General features: G+C 53.1%; 10 protein-coding genes across 10 annotated transcripts; 7 read left to right on the top strand and 3 right to left on the bottom strand.

Annotated features, from left to right (window-relative positions):
- Positions 1-2,314: 2,314 nt before the first annotated feature.
- Positions 2,315-3,906, top strand: C7974DRAFT_320850 (uncharacterized protein; the record flags this gene model as incomplete). Its single annotated transcript, XM_046138773.1, has 2 exons — positions 2,315-3,451; positions 3,505-3,906. The coding sequence occupies 2 exons, from the start codon at positions 2,315-2,317 to the stop codon at positions 3,904-3,906; spliced, it is 1,539 nt and encodes a 512-aa protein (XP_045991981.1).
- A 2,064-nt stretch (positions 3,907-5,970) lies between these two features.
- Positions 5,971-6,831, top strand: C7974DRAFT_404013 (uncharacterized protein). Its single transcript, XM_046142905.1, has one exon. It carries the CDS (start codon positions 6,091-6,093, stop codon positions 6,415-6,417), a length of 327 nt encoding a protein of 108 aa, XP_045991980.1. The 5' UTR covers positions 5,971-6,090; the 3' UTR covers positions 6,418-6,831.
- On the top strand, positions 6,812-8,060 carry C7974DRAFT_66472 (uncharacterized protein; the record flags this gene model as incomplete). Its single annotated transcript, XM_046147036.1, has 3 exons — positions 6,812-7,188; positions 7,301-7,366; positions 7,467-8,060. Coding segments are annotated over exons 1-3 (680 nt in total), but the record flags the coding sequence as incomplete, so codon positions are not given.
- Positions 8,061-8,592: 532 nt separating this feature from the next.
- Positions 8,593-9,659, bottom strand: C7974DRAFT_428365 (uncharacterized protein). The gene has a single exon (XM_046144594.1). The coding sequence runs from the start codon at positions 9,394-9,396 to the stop codon at positions 8,953-8,955; it is 444 nt and encodes a 147-aa protein (XP_045991978.1). The 5' UTR covers positions 9,397-9,659; the 3' UTR covers positions 8,593-8,952.
- Positions 9,660-9,724: 65 nt separating this feature from the next.
- Positions 9,725-11,684, top strand: C7974DRAFT_404007 (Metallo-dependent phosphatase-like protein). Its single transcript, XM_046142903.1, has 3 exons — positions 9,725-10,221; positions 10,266-10,356; positions 10,401-11,684. The coding sequence occupies exons 1-3, from the start codon at positions 10,069-10,071 to the stop codon at positions 11,489-11,491; spliced, it is 1,335 nt and encodes a 444-aa protein (XP_045991977.1). The 5' UTR covers positions 9,725-10,068; the 3' UTR covers positions 11,492-11,684.
- An 834-nt stretch (positions 11,685-12,518) lies between these two features.
- Positions 12,519-13,221, bottom strand: C7974DRAFT_321157 (Clr5 domain-containing protein; the record flags this gene model as incomplete). The annotated part of the gene is made up of 2 exons (XM_046138789.1): positions 12,519-12,924; positions 12,974-13,221. 2 exons carry the CDS (start codon positions 13,219-13,221, stop codon positions 12,519-12,521), a joined length of 654 nt encoding a protein of 217 aa, XP_045991976.1.
- A 1,299-nt stretch (positions 13,222-14,520) lies between these two features.
- C7974DRAFT_66417 (uncharacterized protein) lies at positions 14,521-16,561 on the bottom strand. The gene is made up of 4 exons (XM_046147035.1): positions 16,213-16,561; positions 15,919-16,151; positions 15,078-15,871; positions 14,521-15,026 (listed from the first exon to the last, which is right to left on the bottom strand). Exons 1-4 carry the CDS (start codon positions 16,347-16,349, stop codon positions 14,898-14,900), a joined length of 1,293 nt encoding a protein of 430 aa, XP_045991975.1. The 5' UTR covers positions 16,350-16,561; the 3' UTR covers positions 14,521-14,897.
- Positions 16,562-18,346: 1,785 nt separating this feature from the next.
- Positions 18,347-21,644, top strand: C7974DRAFT_403986 (ubiquitin-activating enzyme E1). The gene is made up of 2 exons (XM_046142900.1): positions 18,347-21,326; positions 21,378-21,644. Exons 1-2 carry the CDS (start codon positions 18,379-18,381, stop codon positions 21,514-21,516), a joined length of 3,087 nt encoding a protein of 1,028 aa, XP_045991974.1. The 5' UTR covers positions 18,347-18,378; the 3' UTR covers positions 21,517-21,644.
- Positions 21,645-21,693: 49 nt separating this feature from the next.
- Positions 21,694-23,016, top strand: C7974DRAFT_403984 (P-loop containing nucleoside triphosphate hydrolase protein). Its single transcript, XM_046142899.1, has 2 exons — positions 21,694-21,902; positions 21,990-23,016. The coding sequence occupies exons 1-2, from the start codon at positions 21,818-21,820 to the stop codon at positions 22,931-22,933; spliced, it is 1,029 nt and encodes a 342-aa protein (XP_045991973.1). The 5' UTR covers positions 21,694-21,817; the 3' UTR covers positions 22,934-23,016.
- An 849-nt stretch (positions 23,017-23,865) lies between these two features.
- C7974DRAFT_66332 (uncharacterized protein) lies at positions 23,866-26,720 on the top strand. Its single transcript, XM_046147034.1, has 2 exons — positions 23,866-24,144; positions 24,197-26,720. The coding sequence occupies exon 2, from the start codon at positions 24,251-24,253 to the stop codon at positions 26,636-26,638; it is 2,388 nt and encodes a 795-aa protein (XP_045991972.1). The 5' UTR covers positions 23,866-24,144; positions 24,197-24,250; the 3' UTR covers positions 26,639-26,720.
- Positions 26,721-27,271: the final 551 nt, after the last annotated feature.

Here is a 27,271-nt window from a genome sequence, read left to right as displayed (position 1 = left end):
ATGTCTCCCGCACGAGATATCCGCACCTGTAGTATATTCCCCCCTGCGACGCGAAAAACCCACTCTTCAGAAAAGAACTTACTGTTTGAGCAACCTATGTCTCAGCCGCTCAAATATACTGTTCCCATGTCGAATAGCGCGAATCTATGAGGAACAGCCTCTTGCTCACTACAGGGTTGAAGGAAAATTACAGCGTTCCTCTCATGCTGTCAATCATTAGTGACTTTGGAAGTGTGGCGCCCTTCTCGAACCTTCCATGGACAAAGAGCTATCTTTGGCAGTTAAGCGTGGAATGGGCAGCATTGCCAGATGTGCCTTAGGTGCACTGCAAGTAACACTACGATCGTCGCTATGCCTCGCGCCAGCGAGCTGCCAGCCCAGGCTTCTGCAGACGAACATGGAACATAGGCTGCCCGTGAAGAAGCACGCGGGCTCGCTCTCACTACTTATAAGCACCAGGACCACGGACGACCTTCGATGAAGCAGAAGGCTCAAGGCCAACAGTACCTAACTGTGGAGGAGGAGAAGGCTCTCGTGGAGTTTCTACTACTAATGTCTAGTTTTACGCAGCCCATCCATATCAAGTGCATACCCTTAACCCCCAAACTAAGGAGAGGGCTGGTAGAGAGCCACATGTCTTGATCTGCGATGGGTTCGGCAGCCATAAGACACTAGAGATCCTAGAGATCTGTTTTAAGAACAACATCATATTATGCCGTCTCCCCTCTTATACTTCTCACAGGCTCTAGCTATGTGACGTGTCTGCTTTTGGGCTATGAGAAGCTGCATACCGCAACGAGGTTAAGAGGCTAAATTAAGGTGGCATAGACGCGATTAGGAAAGAGCATTTCACCTAGCTGTATAAGCTAACAAGGATCAGGGCGCTGACCAGGAAGAACATTCTAGCTAGCTAGGCTGCTACTGGCCTTTTTCCATAGAATCCTGACAGGGTGCTTCGACATACACCAAAGCCACCTGCCAAAGTTGTCGGCCCTAATGCTGATGAGATTGTGAGATCACCGTGCCAGGACAGGCCACCACTGACGCCGGTGACGCCGGTGATGCCGGTGACGCCGGTAACAACAGAGAGTCTGATGTTGTTATATGAGCAGATTAAACAGGACTGCAGTGCTTCTGATGCGCAAAGCCGGCAACGTCTCCAGAAATGAATCCAGAAGCATCACTGTGCTGCTGTGACCTCCTTTGCTAGACAGAGCTTACTCTAAGATTATAACTAGGTTCTACTCTTAGTCAAAAAACAGAGTTGAATTGTCTAAGCACAGAAATCGGTCTATCTAAAGAAAAGAGAGAGGAAAGTTTCTATGTACGGGGATTTTAAGCAGTCACGAATAGAACGTGATGCTAAAGCCAAGGCTGTAGCAGAAATGGGTAAAGGTACCCACGACCGTAAGCGGAAGAATGCTACACAGGGTGCGCAAGAAGATAAGCCTTCATTAATGAGAAAGGGCAGACTGCCTAGGACGAGCGAGGATCCGGAGCCTGTACCCTGGAAGGCTTCAGTGGCTAAGATATATTAGGCAGCAAAGCAGTTGATTTGATAACACTAAGAGAATTGATAGAGGGAAAGAAGATGCAGTCGCGATTACAACTGGTTTCTAGTTCCTGCGTTAGCTACAACGCTGGTTGCTAAGCTGCTGCGTTCCAGAGGTTAGAGCCTGCTGTGTCACGCTCCTTTGTACAAGAATGTAGTACAAGTGCGAAAATTTTTTCCTTTGCGTAACAATTATTTTAACGCTGGGGCTATATGTGCTAGTAGTGCGCCGCAGCCGATTGATAGTCTCGGTGATCCTACAATTCTATGCAGCGCTAAGCAGCTATGACAAAGAAGTCAAAACATAAGGCGGCTGGGCAGCCAGCTTCTATAGCTATTATACCTTCCTGTCAAACTACAACAGAACCAAGTTTTAACTTCTCAACTCGAGCAGGCATTGAGGCCTGGATCTACTGGAACTATCGTCACAAAGCTTTTGGCGCGGATGGCACGTTCAAAGGGATGCCGTGGCTCCGAAAACACCTCTTTTCCCTCGATACTGGTCTCTCATCAACCAAGATACGTCAGACCTTGTACTCGTAAGTCCTGTCCGTTTTCCATTTATGCGATCAGCAAATGTCAGTACTGATGTACATTAGGCTTCACCTTCCGGACCATAGATACAGCCCGGCCCATACCGACGAGATTAGGGACCAGATCAGGAAGAATAGCAGCGAAACATCAACGACCAATCTGCTCGTAGTGCCTGCCCTGTGCTCTAACGGTGGTGTCGAAATCAAGGAGTCGACGGAAGCCTTACATATGTCAAAGCCGTCTTGCGTGAGTCTACACGAGGCAACAGATGATCTGTCGGACTTAGCAGACGGAAAAGGCGATATGCTCGACTGGAAGATGCGTCAAGCATTTTTCAATGATCTGAACAAGGAAACGTACGGAGCATCCTATGCTGGAGACGATATCAACAAGATACCATCGGATTACTCGTGCGACGACCTCGAGAATCTGAACTTCCTTTTGCCTAACGCTGGCGAAGCTGACGATAGGCATTTGGAATCCGATGGAACTGCCACCAGAATTCTACATGCGCCTCTCGTGGACGCCGGTATCGTCTATAGTGACCGATTGGGTCTTGCGCAATACGGTTTGCTCGGCACGCATGACGAAGTGGGAAACTCCAAGTCCAAGCTTCTTTTGAACACCAACGCTCCTTTCTCAATGTTCCTCTGTGGTGTTCAAGGCAGCGGCAAATCTCACACAACATCCTGCATCCTTGAGAATTCACTGATACCCTCAAGACACCTCGGAAGACTCCAGAATCCGCTTTCTGCGATGGTCTTCAACTACGCGCAATTCAGCGGTGAAGGTACCGGGTTCACCGTCAGTGAAGCTGCATTCCTGGCTTCACCCGATCCCAGAATTCCTGAGGGAGCGCATGTAAAGAAAGTGCATGTATTGGTCTCGCCATCCAATTTCATGCGGATTTCCAAGCTCTACCTTCGACTTCCCAATGTTCTGGTCACACCATTCAAGTTGAAGCCAAGGGACTTGGACATCGATACGATGCTGACTCTGATGAACATCAGCGAATCAGACGAAACACCTCTCTATATGGCCCAAGTGACGCAAATCCTCCGCGAGATATCTACAGCAGGAGGACCATTCGATTACAACGTGTTCAAGCTGCAGTTGAAAGAGAAGAACTTCAATCCTAAACAGACTGCTATGCTGCAGATGCGTTTGGATTTGCTTGAATCGTTCCTCGACACGAATGCTCGTATTGTTACGCCACATTTTGAGCCAGGAGAGATCACAATTATGGATATGTCCTGTCCCTTTGTTGATGCGAATACAGCGTGCATTTTGTTCAGGATTGGGCTCAAGCAGTACCTACAGTCGAAGGCAAGTGCCAAAATGATTGTGTTGGATGAAGCACATAAGGTATGCCGGTCTCCCCGTACTTGAGAACCTCATCTTTACTTACTTTCACGCAGTACATGCTCAATATACCGGGCGCAAAGGCCCTCAAGGATACTCTCCTTCAGACCATTCGCCTGCAGCGGCACTACGGCGCCCGCGTCGTTATCTCAACCCAAGAACCAACACTTCTGACGGATCTCATAGCGCTTTGTTCGGTCACAGTGATCCACCGATTCTCCAGCCCAGAATGGCTTTCCGCTGTCAAACGTCATATACCTACTGCTGCAAAAGAAGATGATGACTTGATGTTGAGAATTGAGAGTTTGACGACAGGACAAGCGATCTTGTACTCGCCAACAGCAGTGTTTGAGCGCGGAGTTGGTGGAGAGTTGGTCACAGGCACAAGCAAGCTGTTCAATGTCAGCATTAGGAAGAGGCTCACGAGCGATGGGGGACAGTCTGTGTTGGCAGTCTAGGTTCATCATGTCTTTCATACTGTTGACGTATTTCGCCTTTAAAATTGCATGATATTGTATTACTATAACAACAGCTTTGTTGATCTAGGCCTTGATGCCTGCTTAAGTTGAGAAGTTAAAACTTGGTTCTGTTGTAGTTTGACAGGAAGGTATAATAGCTATAGAAGCTAGCTGTCCAGCTGCTAGCGCTGTATAGAATTGTAGGATCACCCACTACTATCTATGAGACTAGTTAAGCACATAATTATACTTTTCAATATATAGAAAACACTATCAAAAATTCCTTATAGAGCGCGTTGAGCCACGAGAACCCAGAAGTCAGTCAAGTGGACCGTTAGATCTTGAGCCGTGGTCCGCCTCGTAGCCAAAAGACAGCCATTTAAAGGAACATAAGCTCCAGATGGGCATCTGCTGTATTCTGCATAACCTTGAATTGCGGGTCACACTATCAGTCGAGATATCGCTGCGGTAACCTCAGAAAGCCTCACGGCGATTGAGCCAGGCGAATGTGGGGCTGTATATTACTTGCACTACTAACGAAACTAGGAAAGCCGCGATCGCCCGCTCGGGAGCGGGGAAGACAGTGGAGATTCGTTTCCGCCGTGCTATAAATTTTACTGGGTCGTTCTGAAACGTATAACAATGTGCGTGATTGGGTCGGGGTAACGCCCCGTCAAGGGTGGTGCACGCCTTGTTCGGCACAGCGTGCGTTAATGAGAGATGTCGGACAGTGCGTATAGGACAGGTGTGTTAGGGGCTGCACTATTCCAGACTACCAGTCTATGTTGTACAGCGAAGATCGACATCTCAGAAGTGAAGGGGCGTGCTTTCGGCGTTGTTGGACGCCAGGAACGTTGATATCGTACCTGTCGTGTCTACGTCTGTATATGTAGCGTTAGCTGCCGTACTGTTCTTGGTCCCGCATTGGTTCAGCAAGTTTGACGAAGGCCGACATACTATCCCTCAGTACCGCCAACGTCACCTTTGATCGCCAATCTGTGCTAAAAAAGAAATGTCGTTTATAGTTTTGGAATGGGCTGATGAGAATGGACCAGTGTATTCTTGGATACTGAAAACAGAGTTGTGGTACAGTCATCGAAACAGGAATCCAGAACCTACTTAACAAGAAGAGCAACATCGATCCCTTGTGGTTTGATGCGCAACGAGACCACACCGTCAGTGGTAGCAACTGGATGCTGTCGGTGAATTTCAAGGTGGACGACTTACACAACTCTAGGAGTATGGCAATGACTAGCGAACCGTTTTGAAGGCCGTCCATGGCAAGCTGAACACCAAGGCTGCTGGAAACATAGTTGGCGGTTTGCGGAAACTCCTACAACCATGGAATACATTACCCAGTATAGCTACTTACCATGGTACCATTTCACAACCCATCCTATTATTGATCGAATACCACGTTGTTGCCCTGCAGGACGTCCAACCAGACTCCTATAGCCAGTCAGAGGCCTTTACTGCCTATAGATACATCTCTGTTCTATAGTTAGGAGGGTCTGCACATTCTTACAAGCACTGATAGATCTAAGATTTTAAGAGTAAGGCCATATCTATGGATTTTTTGGGAAGCCTACCCTTTCCGAGATTCGCATTTGGCGATACACCAACTCTCTCATGACCCAGATGATCTTTACCATCCGCACAACAAATAATGGCGATCTCAAGTCAGAGCAACTATCAATGTTAGTTTGCGATACTATCTGTGACGCAACGACGGCCGGAGTTGCAGAGCTACTTGACCATTCCCCTGAGACAGTATGAAAGAAGTCGCACCAGAGCGAGCAAAAGCCGTATATTGACCACTGGATGATAGTCAAGAAAGCGATTAAACAGCACTACCGGGTCCCGTTTCTGCGTTGATGCAGTGTAAGCTCAGGACGAAGCAGAGCTCTCCGATGTACTCGCTGGCGGACTACGACTGGAAAAAGGCTCTCAAACTACGACTGCGACGCTTGTAGGTTGTACGGCAGCTCGTTGCTAGAATACAAGCGCACTCTGCTGCCACTGCAACAGTCATCCGAGCCACGGTGCTATTCCAGGAAGTAATCAGGGTCGCACAGGAAGAGCTCGACCGACTCCGTGGCGATTGTCTCCCGGCATTGTAAGATTAGAAGAGCCTGCATTAAAATCCCGGAGAGCGGGTGTAATATGGATGTTTAGGTTGTGCACATGGACCCCAAACGTCATCCGGACCCGCGTCACATCAAATCAGCTCGGGACCTCAACGACCATCAGACGGCGGCTGAAGTTGCGAACAGTCTGGACGCCTCAGAGCGTGATTATTTTGTGTTCGGAGCTGGTCGACGTTTGTGTCAAGGCATGCATCTCGGGAAGTGGTTGCTCATTTTGGCCACATCACAATTGCTCTGGAGATTCGGTGTCCGCCAAGTTGTAGGTTTTGACGACAATGACATTAGTACCGATGCAGGTGCCCTGACAAAAGGAATGGTCGTTCTTCCGCAGGTGTTCCAGCGAATATCGTGCCAAGACTTATAGACGTGTCAAGACAGCACTGGATGGAAGACGATGGAACAGGATTGCATCTCGGGCATCGGGAGGGATGGCTTCTAGACGACATCTCACAGTGTTAGACTCTCCAGGGCATGGTCTGGAGGGAGTACGAGCAAACAAGTCCCATCTGACAATGGAACCAGAGATCCATGGAAGCAGGCAGTTGCGAGTTTGAAGACACCGGGTTCTGGATGTGCTACCACATGAACTATATTGGTGAAAAACTGTAGTGACCGCTTCTGGTATGCTGAATGTATGCGAGATAGAGTTCGATTAAGGACAGGGTTGGGTGGAGATGGTGTGGTGTGCTAGGCAAGGCTAGCGACACGCTAACCGAGACCCTTCTGTTGTCACATTCAACCTAAGACCCTTGAATGTAGACTTATTAGCAGAATTCATACTTCTGCGAGACCCGAGAGGCTTTGCTCGGCTTGAGGCCCGTACGGCCAATATATTGCAGAAGGCCTCCCATCAGCCTCTCTCGTCGCAGCTGCAACACGGCAGGACGCCGATGACGTCACAGCCTGTACCACGCCGCACCTCCTGTCTTAAAATACGTCTCCGAACTGGTGATCTTGCACCCTGACACGGGCACCCAGCTCCATTCAGGCAGTTCACGCCCGGAAATTACCGAGTCAGTCAGTGTATGATGACCGCTAGCCACGTTGACGCTGTGACGGGCTTACCCTGGCGTAATTCACCGCTTATCGCCCGCCTGGAAAACAAGGCAGAGTGAATGTCCGATGGTAAACAAAAGTCCGCAAGCGACCCACAGAACTCGTCCCTGCATTCACTGACCTGCAGTGAAATCTACGCGACCGTTGAACTAAGTTCTCTGGGTTGAGCGAGCTAACGCCCACGTTTCCAGCGTCAACCACTTTTCTGATAGGCTTTCTCAAATAACGAAATGTGCTACCATAACTTCACCCAACAGGTACTCACTCGACTCTTAAGTTCTACAAACCAACATCTGCTAACACACTCCAGTGTGTACTCTCTCCTCCTTCCCCATGAGAACAACCTAACAACCAAAGCAACGGCTGCGGCCACATCGGCGAATCCCACTCCCAACCATGGACGCTCTGCGACACCGCCCTCCACCGCCTCAACGACCTGCGCGGCCCCATGTCGCCCCCCCTCTCCCCCGCCGCCACCCCAGCCCCCATGAAGCGCTCCGCATCAACCCGCCGCTTCTTCTCGCTCAGCCAAACCATCTCGCGCTCCGCCTCCACGACCTCGCGCCGCAACGTCTCCTCCCCCGACTCCGCAAGCGAAACCTCGTACTTCGCCGCAGCAGACCCCGTCAAACCACTCAACTACGCCACGCTGCCCGCCCACCAGCTGAATGCCGTGCGATGTGCGGAGCCAACCAAGAAATCAGCAATCAGCCGCGAAATGGACGTCTGCAAGGAGTGCAAGCGGTGGCTGGCCGACATGCGCGGCATGCTGGCGCGGTATGATAAGACGGGGAGCATCAAGGGGACGGCGGCGTTCGAGGCGTTTCTCAAGTGGCAGAGCGAGGGCGGCGATGGCGAGGGGGATTTGACGGTGCCGTTGGGGGATAGTGTGGATGGGGTTGTATTGGGGGCGAGGGAGGCGATTGTGCTGGGGCATCCGGGGGGGCAGTATTGAGGTTTTAAGTTGGGGGGGGGGGATTGTGTGCTAGCTGTTTTGTTGTTTTGAGCGTGGGGGTTAGATCGGTCTGGGAGGCGCTGGGGATGGGGATGGGTGTTGATAGATTTGCCTTGGCACGACGCGGATATTGCGTGAAGCGTCATGTTGACTGTTCCGATCATGTTACGTCTGGTATATCCTCCGTTTCTTCACTTTTCGGATACTGTAGTCGTGCGCCTACGACGACGATATGTTCTACCTGCTGCTAGCATGTTAGGATAGCTAGGCCGCTCGGTGTAACACTGTCAGGTTCACTGCTGTTACCGCAGTTCTGCTCATCTAGATTGCATAGGCGCAAAACCAGTCGTGTCCTTCCCTGCAACAAATGCAACAGCAGAGGGCCTCATCTTACCTCCACGTCCGCCGCGCCTTAACACAATCAAGGGGCTGGCATTGGTGGGTTGGATTTGAGAGCAACCTGAGTGATTAGTGATGCAGTGACAAGATATTATAGTGTCCAGTGTCCCAACACGCGTGTACATGCATTGTGAACCGATCGTAGGGCCACTGGACGTGCGGCAAAGAAACCAGATTCCCCATTGACGAGCCGGCAAGCTCTTTCCCAGATCGTCGACAGTGCCTCGCGCCGACATACGCAATTCACACGCATCACTCTCCCGACAGCGTTCAGCGTAGATTGTAAATCGTGTTTCTCCAGTTTCGATGCTTGCGGTCTTTCGTTCTAAAGTGGTATGGTACGGGCGTGAAGTACATGCAGACATCTTATGATACACCTTTCTCTTCCTTCCGTTCGTCGCTCTTCGTCTCTTTGCTCCTGCGTGCAATGCAATGTACAGTACAGTGTATACCCAATCATTCGCCCCAGGCTAAAATCATCCGCATCGACTATCCATCATCCCCCGGCCGCGAGCCGCGTATCCTCCCGACCTGCCTCGAGATCTGCCCGCTCTTATCGTCCCCACCGTCACTGCTCTCGCCCCGCCCCATCAACCCCAGGACCTGGCCCACCAGTCCCCCTGGTTTCGGGATCGGACACTCGCGACGCGGATTCATGCGCTCTTCGAGCCGGCGCTGTTCCTCTGCTGTTTCTCGCCCCCGCCCGGTCTCACTCCCTGTCCCCCTCCCATTCTCGCTCTCGCTCCCACTCCCCTCCTCACCACACGCCCTCCGTCTCCGGCGGCGCGCGGGATCGGCGCCATCCGCCAGCGTCCGCGGATCCACGGGGCACGGGATGAGATGCGGGGCGGCGACGACGAGGAAGGACAGCATGAGTGTGGAGGTGAAGAGCGAGGCGGTGGTGAGGGAGCGGGGGTGCATGTGCGGCGGCATGTTGGGTGGTTGGATGCGCGTGCGAATGCGGCGCTAATTGGGGTGTTTGCGGTTGCGAGTGCGATGCTGACGGCACTGATGGACGGGGGTTTGCGGTGCTGGGTCAATTGCGGTGCCAATTGCTGTCGTAGCGTTGGGAATTGTGTGTCGGTGGTGTCGAGGCGCGTTATAAGGCGCGGGGACGCATCACTTGTTCGTCAGCGCGGTGGGATGCTGCGTGCGGGTGGGCGGGCGTGTGTGCGATGAGCGGCAATGACTGTGGGGTGCGTGTGTGCGGCAGGTTTTTGGTGGAGGTGCAGGAGGGCGCTAGCGGCGGCGGTGGACCCTGCGAGCCGTTGTGGCACGGTGCCGCGGAGCGATCGGCGGGCGCGGGCGTCACTGCTGGACGCACGACAGGTTGACTGCTTGCCAGGCGCATGGACGACAGCTGACGGCCACGGTTCCTCTGCAGCATTTCTTGATTGCGCGCTGGGTTTCGCGGCGCACTGTGCATACGAAGCACGCATTATCGACGATCCTCGGAGCTCTGCGAGCTGCAGGCGCGTGTAGTCGCAAAGCGTCAGGCCCTTCACACGTACCGCCGGCCCTCACACATATCGGCGGCCCTCACATACCGCCGGCCTCACGTACCGCCGGCCTTCGCACGACCACATACCGCCACACCCCGCCACGATGACCTCCGGCGGCAGCGACCTCGACAAGGCGATCCAGCAGCTGCGCGCGTGTCGCCCCATCCCGGAGAACCAGGTCCGCGAGCTGTGCTACAAGGCGCGCGAGCTGCTGATCGAGGAGGGCAATGTCGTCGGCGTCGACGCCCCCGTGACAGTACGTGGCCCGTTCTGCTGCGACGCGCCCGCTGACGCGACCAGATATGCGGCGACATCCACGGCCAGTTCCACGACCTGATGGAGCTGTTCCGCGTCGGCGGCGACGTGCCGGACACCAACTACCTCTTCATGGGTGCGTGGAGACGCTGTAGTGTGTGTATGCGCTAACGTCACCAGGCGACTTTGTCGACCGCGGCTTCTACTCGCTCGAGTCCTTCCTGCTCCTCCTCTGCCTCAAGGTGCGCTACCCGGACCGCATCACGCTGATCCGCGGCAACCACGAGTCGCGGCAGATCACCACCGTCTACGGCTTCTACGACGAGTGTCTGCGCAAGTACGGCAGCGCCAACGTCTGGCGCTACTGCTGCGAGGTCTTCGACTACCTCGCCCTGGGCGCCCTCGTCACCGGCGCCGCCACCTCGCTGCAGCCCACCGACGGCCCCATCGCGTCCAACTCCAACATCGACAGCATCCCCGACCTCGACCAGGACATTGAAATCGAAACCCTCAACGCCGCCGGCGAGATCATGTACCGCTACGCCCGCAACTCGGACCAGTCGTCCGTCTCCGCCACGTCCGCAAACATGGGCTCCTCGTCGCCCGTCGCGCCCCCCTCCGCCACCGGCCCCCCAGGCACCGCCGCCACCTCCTCCGCCGCGGGCTCCGCGCGCAACGACACCGGCGCCATCCTGTGCGTGCACGGCGGTCTCTCGCCGCTCATCGACAGCATCGACAAAATCCGCCTCCTCGACCGCAAACAAGAAGTCCCCCACGAAGGCGCCATGTGCGACCTCCTCTGGTCCGATCCCGACGAAATCGACGGCTGGGGCCTGTCCCCGCGCGGCGCGGGCTTCCTCTTCGGCGCCGACATCGTCAAGTGCTTCAACCACAAAAACGACCTCTCGCTGATCGCGCGCGCACACCAGCTCGTCATGGAGGGCTTCAAGGAGATGTTCGACTCCACCATCGTCACCGTCTGGAGCGCGCCCAATTACTGCTACCGCTGCGGCAACGTCGCCGCCATCCTCGAGCTGGGCGAGGACGGCAGCAACGCCGGCTTCCAGCGGCGTAGCAACGGGGACCGCGGCGGTGGCGGCGGTGGGTGGGTGCTCGGTAGCAACGATGGGCCGAATGCGGAGAGGGGTTTGGGGGGTATGTTGGAGCGCAATCGCGAGGGGCCGGGTCGCAGGTATCGCGTGTTCGAGGCCGCTCCGCAGGATTCTAGGGGTATGCCGGCGAAGAAACCGGTTGCGGATTACTTTCTGTAGGAGGGGAGTGGGCGGCTGCGGCAGGAAGAGGTCAAGGTGCTGGAGTGGCCCCCCACACCGGGGTTTTACAAGCACACGGTGCGGTATTTTCTTTGATCGCAGCGTGCAGCGTGCAGCGTGCAGCGTCGGCGATTGGTAGTTAGCGGTTGTACAGACAGACATGGATACCCAAATAAACAGTTAGATTGGCTCGGGTTCTGGCTTCTGGGTTTGTTTCGTGCGTGTGTGTGTTTGTTGATGGCAATGTCGATCGCGTGCCGGTCGATGTCTTTGTTTCTCTCTCCAGTGCACATCAAGCCACTGTTCGCCCGCCGTGCACTGTTCGTCTCCCTGCCTTGGTCTGTCGTCTGTTCTCCATATCGTGGATTTGCGGTCCCGTTCAAAGAGACAGCCTTGAAGTGCTGCGGGATGTGGAAGACGGAGGATTTACACATTGTAGCAGAGGCCTGGCAGCAAATAGGTACTTCTGTCTGCCTAAGCGTACCACGGCACACTTAGGTTACTCTTTTCCACCATTTTCAACCACTCTCTTACAGTTGGCTTCCAAGATCCCCAAGACTTGCTGTATTCCCTGTGATCCGCTAGCTGCTCCCAGCAGCCGCTCGCTTCGGCAACACATGTCGCGCAGTGCCTGTGCCCACACGGCCCGAGATGCGAAACACATGCCGGGTTGAGGAACATGTTGTTGATGCCCATGCACTGGCAACAAAACCAGTAGAGTTCAGAGCGGTACTTTTCTCGGAGCGCCGTCAGTAGCCGGGTTTCGCTAGGACTTACGATTGCAGTGGCTGCTGAAGACGCGGCTGAGAAGATGGTCAGGCCGTCGTCATCTTCTGATCTAAGAAACATATCGTTGAAAGCCCGTAGCAGATCGTCCTCATCTTTCGAAAGCATCGGCATCTCATGGTCTTGCATGAGGTCGTGGATCGCTCTCGGAGTCGAAGGCGAAGATGCTGTCCCTGAGTCTGGCGATAAGACCGGCGGACTCGACGATGCCGAATCCGTAGCCTCTTGTTGCAAGTCACGGTCAATCAACATGGCATTGACAGGCAACGGGCTTTGGAAGGGGGTCAGGATTGGTGTCTGTGTAGGTGTGCTTTGGGCGGAAGTATTGGACTCGGACATCGTCCAGTACTCCACTGCAGACGGTGTTGCTGTTAGATGTTAGTAGAGGGCTCTCGTCGAGACAGCAAAACGCACAGGCTGCAGAAGAAGGCGCATAAGGCTGGCGTTCGTCAACATCGTGTGCTCGCATCCAGCGAGTGACTTTCTCGCGCTCGACTTCCTGGTCCCTAATTTTGAATCTCAGACTGCGCTGGGCTGTCTGGACGAGGTCGCGGTGCTGTGATTTGCGTATGATGGATTTCATCTCCCTGGTTTTCACGTTCTTGTCTAATTTCCACTTGCTGAGGCGTGTGCGGTACTGTCGGATCCTAGAGAAATTATGTTACTCTTGTTCGGTTTCGAGGATGCTGCACGTACTCTGCAACGAAGCCGTAGTCTCTTTCCATGATGACTTTGACATCTTTGAGTGGTATGTTGTCCGTAATGTGGAGCTGGACGATGTGCTCTTTGTGAGGAGCCCAGTCAGCGTCACGAAGAGTCGGAGCTTTGGGCTTGCGTGCTCTTGCGGTCGATTCCATGGCTTCTAGTATGTAGGAGTGTTTGAGCGATCTCGCGAGAGCGGATGTAAGAAGTTGACGTGTTGATGGAAAGACCGTGTTTGGCATACACCAAGGTTGGATGATTGGAAGCGAGAAGAAGAGATGGAGTGATGGTTCTGTCTGCGCGACTCGGGCCTATTTATAAGTTGTTCGTCAACGGCTTCACAAGATGGCGTTGTAGCAGCATCTTATAGTCGATCTGGCTAGTTAGTGAGACAACTGCGCACGCTGATTGGCTGCAGAAGTACTATTATGCAAGCCACGTTCAGCTTCGACCAGGAACACGACAAGCCTCGTTTGAGCGAGAAGTTGCAAGGAGCTCTGAATATCCAAGTGGAGGAAACGTACATGGGCGAGAATGTCGGTGTAACGTCGTCTCCTGCAGCAGAAGTCCTATTACTCCAAGATTTTCAGATGTATAAAGTACTAGGGTGATGTAAACTTCTATCGCCCAACATACACTCTAACTGACAACTTCGACCTTGTGCGCGACTCCGTTTTGTTGTTGAAGTATACTGAATCTGTGACAAAATTGTCGACGTAAGCAGCAGCGGCAATCTGCTTCGGCATCCTTCAGCTAGGAATCGGTCTCGTCGCGCTTCGGCAACAGCGTCAGCTTCGTCGGATTCATGGTGAGTAATAACTATGCCACATGATTTACATGACTGAATCTTTGGTAGAGCACTGTTTGAGGGGCGAAGACACACAATCCGAGGAGCTTCGAACGATACCTGGTGCCATCATAGGTATCATGTTCTCTAGGTAGCTCGGCTTGGGCTACATTAGGCGGCATCTCGTCGTCCCCATCGTTTTCTGCGGATTTACAGGGCATTCTTGGACGGTAGTCAGGTGGTGGGGTTGGATACACTGGACTTGGGAGTGTGTGGGGGTTTGTGCGATGGAAATGGGGGTTCGTGTTCTAGCCCGGAGTTATAGTATTGTTCATGCTCTGTCTGTTGTTCCATCGATTCATGACTTAAATCGGTAACGTCGGGTATGAAGATACTCAACTATTCTAGCTGATGATATGCCTGTGTCATCAAGGGGGACATAGGATCTCTACCAGCGGTGCACATCTTGAAAATGCCAATGCCCATGGTTCTCCAACTCTCTTATATCCCAGCCCAGTTCGTTGAAAACTGAGGTCCAGATATTCCACGCCTCTTTGTCGAGCGTAAGTTCTCGGAGCATTGGTGTTTCGTCAGGTGTAATGGGTCTATCCCTAAACCTTGGGTCTGCTCTGAGTAAAAGAACCAGGAGCTCTACGTATAGCTGGCTGTCATTATCTTTGTCAATACTTTCGGGATATAGCATTTTATCATTGATGACGTGCAAATAACCCCATCCTTTGTTGTTCTTGGCTGATAGGTCCGCGTTCAAAGCCATATATGCAGAGACGATAGCTAGAGTCGGCTCATCCGTAATTGCGTGAAGTAAAGGCGTATGTCCATCGTTGTTGCGAAACTCCATTTCAACACCAATCTGTAGAAGATACTGTAGCACCTGTTGATACTCGTTGCGTTGCAAGTTCCGAGCTGTGTTGATGTAGAACATAATGTTTCCGTAGGATGCGCTGTGATCAATGCACTCATCAATATATGCACCATATTCGAGAGCCAGTGACGTGAGCTCTTTGCATCGCGCAAAATCGTCTTCGAAAGAGTATTGCGCATTGCTTCCACTGCGCATAGCGAATCCTATCCAAATGTCCCATATGAAGGTTTTAGAGGATCTGGAGAAGGTTAGGAACTTTGAGAACTTGGTGAGCGTATTGTGAGTACGCCCAAAACATACCTAAGAGCAACGCATCTCGGTGAACCATGCTCAAGTAGTAACTGTGTCAATCCGACGTTACCCATGCGAGCTGAGATCTGATTGTAGACGTTAGGCATTGCGTCTTGGCACGAGCGTGTTCAACTTACCGATATCGGATATTGAAGGTGTTCATCTAAGGAGAAGACAGTCGCTTCCCCATTAGAGAGAATACGCTGAATTTCGACAATGTTGTTCTGTGCAATGGCCCTGGAAAAAAGGTCGGCACAGTAATCAGGTCCATATACGACTCGGAATTTAGCAGAGCCTTCCCGATAGTATCTGTTTCCGGATGCTATTCGGAGTCTCAACTCTATCCAAGTACGTAGCTTATCGGTGCTGAACTCTGCCTCGGCGTAAGCCCATACCAACTGAGTGTAATTCCGAAGAGACTTTCTTTCGATACTCACGTCCCACGGAGCGCCTAGGGATTTACTGCTTTTTTTGGATAGAGAATATGTTTCCCGTACACAATCTTTTCCCTTCGAACCCACTTGAAGTAGTTCAGCAAGTGTACGAGCAGATACAACACGCCCCTGCTCGAGTGCCTCCTTTTTGAGATACGCGGTCAGAGTGCCTAATGGATGTCCTTGCTGGTCATTCCTGTGACCCTCAAGTAGCTCTTGCAATGGTGTATCAAAGGCCCAAGACATGTCAACCGTTTCGACTCGACATTTGGGTTCTGACGACTTGGTGGCTACGGATATAGAGTCTGCCTCGTATGCAACCTCAGGTATCCTTATATCTGTCCCATATCTCCTCGCCGAACCTGTCGATAAAGTGTTGGCTGAGATTGGTGTGTCGAATGGTAATGTAGACGTTGCTGTGATTGTTGCTACATCTCCAGTTATCAAAGGGGAGCCTTGTCGCGATTCCGCATAGCACGAGATATCAGTTGGAAGTTCTTGGCGGTTTTAGCAGGATGTCTTCTTGTGGCAAACTTAAACTCACGTGTGCCGAGATAACCGTCGTACAACTGATCCTGCGCAATTTTATGCTCATGCATCCACCGAATGATCTTCTTTGGGTCGACCTCAAAACCCCGTACTCGGAATCTGAGCTCCGGTTTATGGGGCTCTGCAAGGAGTCGGTATTGCCTCTTCATAACTATTGCCTTCATCTCTTCGTTCTTGATGTTTCTGTCGAGCCTCCAACGTTTGATGCGATGTTTCCATTGGCGATCACTTTCTCAAGGTCAATCCACTGAGGTGCAATGAAACCCTGCTTGATAAGAGTAATGCTTACGATGCAGTGAAGTTGTAATTCGTCTCCATAAAAGATTTGACCTCGCGCAAAGGTAGTCCATCTCTTCTGAACAATTCGCAAATGACAGCCTCGTGTGATTTCCACTGACTTTCGGTCAATCTGGGTATTGAGGTCATCGTGTATCAGGACAAATCTGACCCAGCAGGAAGTCGAGGCACTGTGAGCAAAGAGTGCAACTTTTATCTATGACTGTCAAAAGATACACTCTCAAATATTAATTTACAGCTTCTCAGATGATGGATCCTTTGATGCAGCTGTCAATAGTGCTCGAAGAGGATTGAGAAGCATAGTTGTGGTGCCCAGGTAGCTAGTGCTAGTTAACTTCGGGTCAAACCACAGATTTATTGTAGGGCTGTGGACGTACGAAGGTGTTGGCTTACGTGATGTAAGACCTCTCGATAGCTCTACCTGATTGGCGTGTCAGTCAACCCAAAGGTGACTAGCACGTGTTGCTCGGCAGGGATTACGGCAGCACTGCCCCGCTTTTGATGCGCTGGCAGCGGCCACCTGACTGTTGGGTATTACGATACCGGCAGAAAGGACATTTACCCCCAAAAGGGCACTCCGCAAAGGGACACTTTAACAAAAGTACAATCCAGAAAAACACTCCAAAAGGGCACTTCCAAAAGGACACTCCAAAAAGTACAAATTCGGATAGGCACTCCAAAAGAACACTCTTCGTTACTTATAAGTAACAGCTCGCGAATGCACCTAGAGATTTGATCTCAAAGTCCGTTCGAACGTGTACACCGCTCAAAGGTACCCAAAACCGCGTAATCCGTAAATATGCTTTCTATGCACTGCCCAAACCCGTGTAATTTGTGAGCCATGCGACATATATTCAGCACGCCTCGAGCATCACAAGGTTCCTCAGCTTGAAAGTCCTAACACTCTGAGCCTTCGATTTATTCTGCGCCTATTCTTGTCCTGGACTATTCATTCTAGTATAAGAACTCAAGATCCGAAGCATTTATCATCGTTACCGACAACGCATCACGTCATTCTTCTGCGGGACTATCACAAAATGCCCGGTGTAGCCATTATTGCGATTATCTTCGGTATCCTCCAGCTCGGAGTCGGACTTTCTGCCTTGTGGCAACAGTACGAACTTCGCCGCCACCGTAAGTCGATACCTGCTTCTACAGCAACCAGTCGTGGTTGACATTGACCAGAAATTCGCCTCGGAGATCAAAACACCATGGTCTAAAAGAGCGCGGGCATACCGTACCCAGACACGCCCGAACGGTTACCATGTCGTGCTTGAGTACAGTGAGGCTTGTAAGGCGTCTAGAGGATGAGATGTTAGACTTTTGTTTCGTGAGCAGGACTTCTCTTATCGCTCTTATTGCCCAAGCGCGCATGGCTTGCTACTGTGTCGTTGTTAGATCTGTCATTATCTTAAATAGTTCAGCGACAATTCACATCTTCTAATACTGACATCCTCTTGCATCGTGTCGGACAACCCCGCAACACTAGAGTCCCAACAGGCTTGCAGGCGACTTACTTTTGCGGAAGCAGGGCGGTGATTCATAATCTTTCTTGGTACAAGTCGGTAGCCTGCATAGCGAGTGCGTGCTGAGTCAGAGTCGAGTTCTATGTTGCTGGTCTCCAAAAAGGTGAGGACTGGATGGTCGATGCCTAGCGCCAATGACCGCATGCGCCAAGAAAGTGGGGTGCGGCGTTGAGCTCCAGCACCTTCGGCGAGTGCAAATGACCAACAACATAGCTTTCACCGCCGCTGCTGCCTCTGTAGTAGATACTCATTCTCCACCACCTCCTCCCTCCATCAACACTACCAACAGTACCTACATCAGCTGCATCATACGTGACTAGTCATACACGTCACACCCCGCAGTATCAGCTCACCGGCGACGGCATACACGATAGCTCCGTCCATTGCACCAGCCGGCACGCTGTCGAAGCGAAAGCACTCCTGCGAGGACTCTAGTCCGAACAAGAAAAACATGACAGTGGGTGCACCCTTCCATCACTAAGCAAACGCGCCGAGGTGGGTTGCGTCAGGCGGTGCATTAGTAAACGAACGGCTTGCTTAAGTGGCAACCACGAGACAGCAATTCCTCAAACTTCTCCTCCCTACGCTTCACACTCACCTCAAGACTCACGACTAATACCTCCCAGGACAAGATGCAGGTCGACGATCCTCCTTCTGCCATTGAGCAGCTAAAGGACAACAGCGGCGAGATCGATGAATCACTCTACAGCAGACAGCTCTACGTGCTTGGCCACGAGGCCATGAAGCGCATGGGATCGTCGAACGTCCTCGTAGCTGGTATGCGAGGTCTCGGCGTCGAGATTGCGAAGAACATTGCGCTCGCTGGTGTCAAGTCGTTAACGCTTTACGACCCTAAGCCCGCCGCGCTCGCCGATCTGTCGTCACAGTTCTTCCTTCGCCCCGACGATGTGGGCAAGCCTCGTGCATCCGTCACCGTGCCCCGCGTCTCCGAGCTCAACCCATACACACCTGTGCAGGAATACTCAGGCAAGGACCTGACCTCAGATTTGTCTCAGTTGAAACAGTTCCAGGTCATCGTCCTCACAGACACAACACTGAAGGACCAGGTTAAGATTGCGGATTACTGTCACGAGAACGGCATCTACGTCGTCATCACTGACACATACGGTCTTTTCGGAACCATCTTCACCGATTTCGGCAAGAACTTCACGATCGGCGACCCCACTGGCGAGAACGTTACAAACGGCATCATCGCCGACATCGATTCGGACGGTCTGCTTTCGGCACTGGATGAGACACGACACGGTCTTGAGGATGGCGACTGGGTCACCTTCACCGAAGTCAAGGGCATGGAGGGCTTGAACGGCTGTGCGCCTCGCAAGATTGAGGTCAAGGGGCCTTACACATTTTCTATCGGCGATGTCTCTGGTCTGGGCGAGTACAAGGGTGGAGGCCAGTACATTCAGGTCAAGATGCCCAAGATCGTCAACTTTGAGCCTCTCAGCCAGCAGCTGAAGAAGCCCGAGCTCATGATCTCCGACTTCGCGAAATTCGACCGCCCACAGCAGCTTCACGTTGGAATCCAGGCTCTGCACCAGTTCGCTGAAAGCCACAAGGGCGAGTTCCCACGACCACACAACGAGGCAGATGCGACCGAGGTCCTGAAGATCGCACAGGAGCTTGCTGGACAGGGCGAGGATAAGGTTGAGCTTGACGAGAAGCTGATCAAGGAGCTCAGCTACCAGGCACGGGGTGATCTCAGTCCCATTGCTGCATTCTTTGGTGGTCTGGCTGCGCAGGAGGTCCTTAAATCGGTTTCCGGGAAGTTCCACCCAATTATGCAGTGGCTGCACTTTGACTCTCTCGAGTCGCTTCCCACCTCTACTGCGCGCTCGGAGGAGCAGTGTGCTCCGATTGGCTCGCGTTATGATGGCCAGATCGCGGTCCTCGGTCAAGAGTACCAGAAGAAGCTCGGCAATGTCAAGCAATTCCTTGTCGGTGCAGGTGCCATTGGTTGTGAGATGCTGAAGAACTGGGCGTTGATAGGTTTGGCAGCCGGACCCGAGGGCAAGATCACCGTCACCGACAACGACCAAATCGAGAAGAGCAACTTGAACCGACAGTTCCTCTTCCGACCCCACGATGTTGGTTCGTTGAAGAGTGCGGCAGCTGCCAAGGCTGTTCAGGCAATGAACCCAGACCTGAACGGCAAGATTGACGTTTTGTCTGACAAGGTGGGCCCGGACACCGAAGACATTTTCAACGAGACTTTCTGGAACTCGTTGGACGGCGTCACCAACGCGCTTGACAACGTAGAGGCACGAACATATGTCGATCGCCGATGTGTCTTCTTCCGCAAGCCCCTGCTCGACAGCGGTACTCTCGGTACAAAGGGCAACACCCAGGTTGTCCTTCCCTTCATCACAGAATCATACTCTTCGTCGCAAGATCCGCCGGAGAAGTCGTTCCCTATGTGCACACTCAGGAGTTTCCCCAACAGGATCGAGCACACCATTGCGTGGGCGCGTGAGATGTTTGACTCGCTGTTTGTCAAGGGCCCGGAAGTCGTCAATCTCTACCTCACACAGCCTGACTATCTCGGCGCATCGCTGAAGCAGTCTGGCAACGAGAAGCAGACTTTGGAGACACTACGCGACTTCTTGGTCACCGAGAAGCCTCTAACCTTCGATGACTGCATCATTTGGGCACGCCAACAGTTCGAGAAGAGCTACAACCACAGTATCGCGCAGTTGCTGTACAACTTTCCCAAGGACTCGACGACAGGTTCTGGGCAGCTATTCTGGTCTGGACCCAAGCGCGCGCCAGACCCATTGAAGTTCGACCCCTCCAATCCCACACATGCGACCTTCGTCGAGGCTGCAGCCATTCTGCACGCGTACAACTACGGTATCAAGCCAAACGCGACAAAGGAGCACTATACCGAAGTCATGAACGATATGATCGTTCCAGACTTCCAGCCTGATCCGACAGTCAAGATCCAGGCGAACGAGAACGAGCCTGACCCGAATGCCAACCAGGCCCTCTCAGACGATAACAACGAGCTCAATGAAATTGCCAAGCAGCTGCCAGATCCTAAGTCGCTTGCTGGCGTCAAGCTTGAGCCCGTAGAGTTCGAGAAGGACGATGACACTAACCACCACATCGACTTCATCACAGCGTGCAGCAATCTGCGTGCCGAGAACTACAAGATTGAGCAGTCTGACCGCCACAAGACCAAGTTCATTGCTGGCAAGATTATCCCAGCCATTGCGACAACTACTGCTTTGGTCACTGGTCTTGTCAACTTAGAGCTGTACAAGATTATCGACGGCAAAGATGACATTGAGCAATACAAGAATGGCTTCATCAACCTGGCGTTGCCCTTCTTTGGATTCAGTGAGCCTATTGCCAGCCCTAAGGGCACCTATGCTGGGCCGAATGGCGAAGTTACGATCGATCGCTTGTGGGATCGTTTCGAGGTGGACGACATTACGTTGAAGGAGTTTGTCGAACACTTCAAGGAGAAGGGCTTGGACATCCAGATGGTTAGCTCTGGTGTCAGCTTGCTGTATGCATCGTTCTACCCTCCTTCCAAATTAAAGGACAGGATGGGATTGAGGTACGTTTACCTTTGATGATCTTGGATTGAATACCAGCTAACAACGTCCAGCATGAGCAAGCTCGTCGAGCACGTCAGCAAAAAGCCTGTACCAGAACACCAGAAGAATGTCATCTTCGAGATTACCGCGGAGGACCAGAATGAAGAGGATGTTGAAATTCCTTACGTTATGGTCACGCTGCGGAAGTAGGATTCTCCAGTCAGACGAGGAGACTCCGTCGATAACGGACATTCATGATTCAGTGCGGTTCGCGTTAGTACTACTACGATAGACGACTTGCATGAATAGACAACTGTGCATATATACATTAATCATCCACTTGACATTCGCCTGTGATGACTGCTGAGTCCGGTCTCGGCCGGCGATGTGGGGCTAGCGGCCAAATCGCTAGCTCTACAATGGCGGGACGTTGATTATCAAGCCTCGAGTGACATTTCTCCTCCACGCAACAATGTGAGCCACACACCCACACCGCCAGCTACACATCAGCATGGCGCCCTCACTCGAAGAACCAACACAAGTCGATTTCGATGCGCCGCTCAAGGCTGCACCGAAGCTTGTCGCGCCGGAGCCAGGTACTTACCCCGCCACTCGTGCTCTCGTCGCTACTCAGACCACGGCACATGTGCGCAAAAGAGGAATATGCTGACCAGAACGAATAGAGCACTGCCCTGGTCCCGAGTCTCAGCAAGCAGGCAAAGCGGACAACTGCGCCGGCTGCCCCAACCAGGCAATATGCGCCTCCGCGCCGAAAGGCCCCGATCCCGACATTCCTCTCATAACCGCACGCCTCGCCTCCGTCCAACACAAGATTCTTGTTCTGTCCGGCAAAGGCGGTGTCGGGAAGTCAACATTCAGTACCATGCTCTCGCACGGTTTCGCCTCAAATCCCAACTCGACCGTCGGCCTGATGGACACGGACATCTGCGGCCCGTCGATACCGAAGATGATGGGCGTCGAAGACGAGACAATTCACGTCACAGGCGAGGGGTGGGAGCCTGTATGGGTGAGCGAGAATTTGGGAGTCATGAGCGTGCAGTTCATGCTGCCGAACCGCGACGACGCTGTGATCTGGCGCGGGCCGAAGAAGAACGGCCTGATCAAGAAGTTTCTCATGGATGTGAGCTGGGGCGAGCTGGATTTTTTGATCGTCGACACGCCGCCAGGCACCAGCGACGAGCATCTCAGCGTCAACAGCTTCCTCAAGGCGAGTGGGGTTGATGGCGCGGTGCTAGTCAGCACGCCACAGGAAGTCAGTCTGCTGGACGTCAGGAAGGAGATTGATTTTTGCCGAAAGGCAAAGATCCCCATTCTCGGTATTGTCGAGAATATGTCTGGCTTTGTGTGCCCGGGGTGCAAGCACGAGTCTCAGATCTTCCGTGCGAGCACAGGTGGTGCGCGGCGGTTGGCGAAGGACGAGAACATTCCATTCCTGGGAGCTGTACCGCTGGATCCGAGGATTGGCATGGCGTGTGATTTTGGCGAGAGCTTCCTCACCGCGTATCCGGATAGTCCTGCGTGCAAGGCTATTCAGGAGGTGGTCAGGAGAGTAGGTGAGGAATTGGGGTTGAGTGCAGACGTGGTGTTGCCTGCAGAGGAGGAATAGGAGTTGTTATTACAAGGTGCATAGTAGGCGTCACATTCTTAGCATTACTTTCATGAATCTACGACTTTTAAGATCTCATAACGCAAGGGTGTCATTGTATATGGGCACAACATCAGAAGTTCATGTCCAGACCTGCACCCACGGTGCCATGACGTAGCAGAGATATACCTGAACACATGTGTGTACATCTCGGAAGTGCTGTTGTGCAAGACACGCATTGACCTTGTTCGTATTGCGGTAAACCAAAGCTAGCCAGGAAACCGCATCCAAGTAAAGAGCGACCATGTCATGCAAACGTCAGTGACGAGGTATTTTTGATATAAGTCTCGCGTATGTCGACACCTACATTCACTTCGTATGTCTTCTCTCATCGTTGCACACACAATGCCGCACATCCAAGCGCGCGTACAGCGATACGCATGTGCCACCGACACAGCCACATGCGTGGAGCTGTCGTAAGATTGAGGGGAACCTCGAATGACGTAATGGGAGACGTCCAGTTTGACACCCAACGACATCGAAGCCCGTGAAGCGCCGAGCACGCTCAATCGGATGTTGGCGATCTTGTAAGTTCGGCATTGAAGATTTTCGGCATACATACCGTTGCTTTGCCGCTGTCAACACCGCCAGCGCTGATGCTGATCGATCGCGCGCCTCCGACGCGTCACGCACGGCCACAAAACCAGCCACTCGTAATCTACAGATCGCCTCTCGGCTTGGCGGGAACGGCCAAAGCTTGGGTCCACGCGCCAACGGGAACCAAATGATCTTGCAGAACACATGGATCACATGGATGCACCGGACGAGTGCGTTAGCCAGCAATGGCGTGTCTGAAGCGCCATTGAGGATGCAGCGGCTCCACTAAAAAGAAGAAGGCAAGATTGCGATGGTGATCTTGGGTTAGAGAGATGTCAAAGATGTCATGAGCGTGAATGCTTGGCTCTCTCGACGAAACAAGGCGCGGATGATAAACTGCAGCGCCAGGAAGGGCCGGCTAGCGGCAAGCATCCCTGTTTCCAGCGCCAGAGCAACCTTGGTTGCCATAAGCATACAGCGTCGCATCCTCTCTGCCGTGCGCCCCTCCCTTCAGCAATCTGCGACTTTTGAGATACCCAGCATAACATTTCTGCGCCACTCGTAAGAGCTGCGCAACGCGTACCAATATACACACGGCTGCGACATAGCTGAGCTTACGCAGGCCGAGGCATCTAGTGGGTGTGTTCCTTGCTTTACTCGAGTCGCAACGCTGACATTTGGTGCAAGATAACTGTCGACGCGTCGCTCTTTCCTCCTTTACGATACCCCTAACCGACCACTATGGCCGGTGTAATTACAAACGAGCAGCAAGGTCTGCCACCCGTCAGCCAGCAGTACCAGCAGAATGGCATCCAGCAAAACGGTATTCAGCAGAACGGCGTTCAGCACAATGACATGTCTAATGGCATTTCTAACGGCACCCACCCGCACCCCGACCCCCAGAGCGGTGTCACAGGCGTCGGCAATGGGCCTCAGATTGTGAGCACTTCAGGAGGGCTGGACGTCATTGCTGGACCGCTCCTCAATTACAGGCGCACCAGCACCAATGGCGCAGAGACGCTGTGGCACGGCAGTGTCTTGATCGTCACCACACCCGGACAGCAAGACCCAGTGATGCTGGTAGGTCCTGCAGGCCCAGTCGACCAGAATGCAGGCAACGTCCAGTTCAGCAGGCCTCAGCCCGTGAAGGTCGGTGGAGAGAAGCTGTACGAAGATTCCAAGCGCGCGTTCTGGCGCTTCCTTATCGAAGTTCCCTTCGAGCAATTCGAGGCGCGATGGCAGTACGAGTTCCAGAACGTTGTCTACGTCGACCGCAGCAAGTCAGAGAAGCCCCAGCACTTCGCCGTTCCCTCGATTCACCAATCGATGCGCATCATGTTCCACTCATGCAACGGTTTCAGTGTTGGCACTGACGTTGATGCTTGGTCCGGACCAGCGCTGTGGAACGACGTCTTGCGCATGCACGAGCAGAGGCCGTTTCACGTCATGCTGGGAGGAGGCGATCAGATCTACAACGACGGAGTGCGAGTTGACGGGCCGCTGAAGCCCTGGACTGCTATTAGCAATCCCCACAAGCGCCGCGAATTCCCGTTCGGCGAGCAGATGCGTGCAGACTGCGATGAGTACTACTTCAACAACTACGTCCGGTGGTACGGCCAGAAGCCCTTCTCCACGGCCAATGGTCAGATTGCGCAGGTCAACATTTGGGACGATCATGACATCATCGATGGATTCGGCTCCTACACCGATCACTTCATGAACTGCGCTGTCTTCCGCGGCATCGGCGGTGTTGCGCACAAATACTACTTACTGTTCCAGCACCATCTCGCACCCCCAAAGAGCACATTCACCACTGATGCGCCCAAGACCACTAGCGCAGATCATACCGGCACAACACCGGCTGATCCTGTGCAGCTGGAGAAGACCTGGGTCATGACTGACGATAAGGGCGACCCATCGTATATCATTGGATCGAAGCCGGGCCCATACGTCGAGGAGCGCAGCCGAAACATCTACTGCCAACTTGGCGCACGCATTGCGTTTGCTGGAGTCGATGCTCGAACGGAGCGCACTCGCCACCAGATCAACTACCCCGAGACATACAAGATGGTGTTCGACCGCCTAGAGAAGGAATTCTCAGCGAACAAGAACCTGAAGCACTTGATTTTCCTGCTTGGTGTGCCGATTGCGTACCCTCGTTTGATCTGGTTGGAGAACATCCTTCAATCGCCGCTCATTGCACCCATCAAGTTCTTGAACAAGCGATTCGGCTTGGCTGGCTCGTTCTTCAATCAGTTCGACGGCAAGGTTGATTTGCTGGACGACCTCGACGACCACTACACAGCGCGTCAGCACAAGACTGAACGTCGCGAACTCGTCCAGATGCTGCAGAACTTCTCCAAGAAGCACTCTGCTCGTGTCACCATCCTCGGTGGAGATGTGCATCTGGCGGCTATTGGACGTTTCTACTCCAACCCTAAGCTCCAAATTCCGGCAGAGCACGACTGGCGCTACATTCCCAACGTGATCAGTTCCGCCATTACCAATAAGCCTCCTCCTGCTGCCGTGGCCAACCTTCTTGCCAAGCGCAACAAGATCCACCACCTCGACCACGACACCGACGAGACCCTCCTCGAGATCTTCGACCGCGACCCGGGCGTCAAGGGCGAAACCCACGTCGTCCGCGCCGGCACCGAGCCCATCAACGGCACCAACGGCACCAACGGCGCGGCCCACCACGAAGAACCAAACCCCAAGAACGCAACCGTCAACGGCAACAAAGTCGGCTCCAAAACCATCGACTCCAACCACGCCACCATGCCCTCCCGCAACTACGCCATCATCTGCGAGTCCACCCCGCCCCCGACCGCGACCCTCTCCGCGCCCGCCGCCGCCCCCGGCCAAGCCCCCAGCATCAACGGCGCCGCGAGCGCCATCTCCGCGCCGCCGGAGCGCAAGGGCAACATGCGCCACGCGATCCACGACGGCGAGAAGAACGCCGGCACGGGACATCCGGCGGCGCAGGGCCTCACGCCTACGGGGCTGTGTGGGCCGTTTGGACTCGATGTCACGCTCAGAGTTGAGATCAGCAACTCGGATCGCGAGGGTAGGACGGATGGGTATGGGTTCAGTATTCCGGCGCTGGAGTCGGGTGGGTATGCTGCTTAGGGGAGGTAAGATGTGCGGGGGAGTTGAAGAGTCTGGTTAAGGGCACCGTCAGCGATGACGAGTGCTTGTTGAGTCCGGTCCGCTGGAGATGAAGGAGGAGGGGGTAATGTCTGATGTGTTTTTGTGCTTGGTATACCCGAATCATGTAGTTTGTAGTATGTAATTCATGCTTTTGTATCAGGTTGGTGCTCCCTGGACTGTGAAGCATTCTGGTCACTGAGATGGTGCAAGAGGCAAAAGGCAAGATCACGAAGCGGTTCGCATGGAGGAAACAATCCCACACAGCTTTGCAGACCACGGCATTACACCACGCATCTACAAGAGCAAAAAGAGACGCAAGTATGCAAAAAGAAACTTCTACATACAACAGTGGGGATTCCCCAGTGGTCACCCACCTGAGTACTAATCCACCGGTACGTTGCTTAAATAGGGCTGAGCGAACGGGAAGCCTTGTTTTCAACGTCCTATGGTCGTATGTGGAAGATCTGGTTGTGTGCAATTATCATGTAGCAGGTGTCGTCAAGCAATGTCAGCCGCCATTTCTTCGAAGTCCTCCTCCACTCCGAGCGGTATCGGGATGCATCCGATCACGAACATGGTTTGAGAACGCTGATACTAAAAAGTACCGAGAAT

The sequence above is a fragment of the Boeremia exigua genome, assembly GCF_020726555.1.
Source record: "Boeremia exigua strain MPI-SDFR-AT-0100 chromosome Unknown C7974scaffold_13, whole genome shotgun sequence".
Classification (NCBI taxonomy): domain Eukaryota; kingdom Fungi; phylum Ascomycota; class Dothideomycetes; order Pleosporales; family Didymellaceae; genus Boeremia; species Boeremia exigua.
This window is presented reverse-complemented; position numbering and strand designations above follow the sequence as displayed.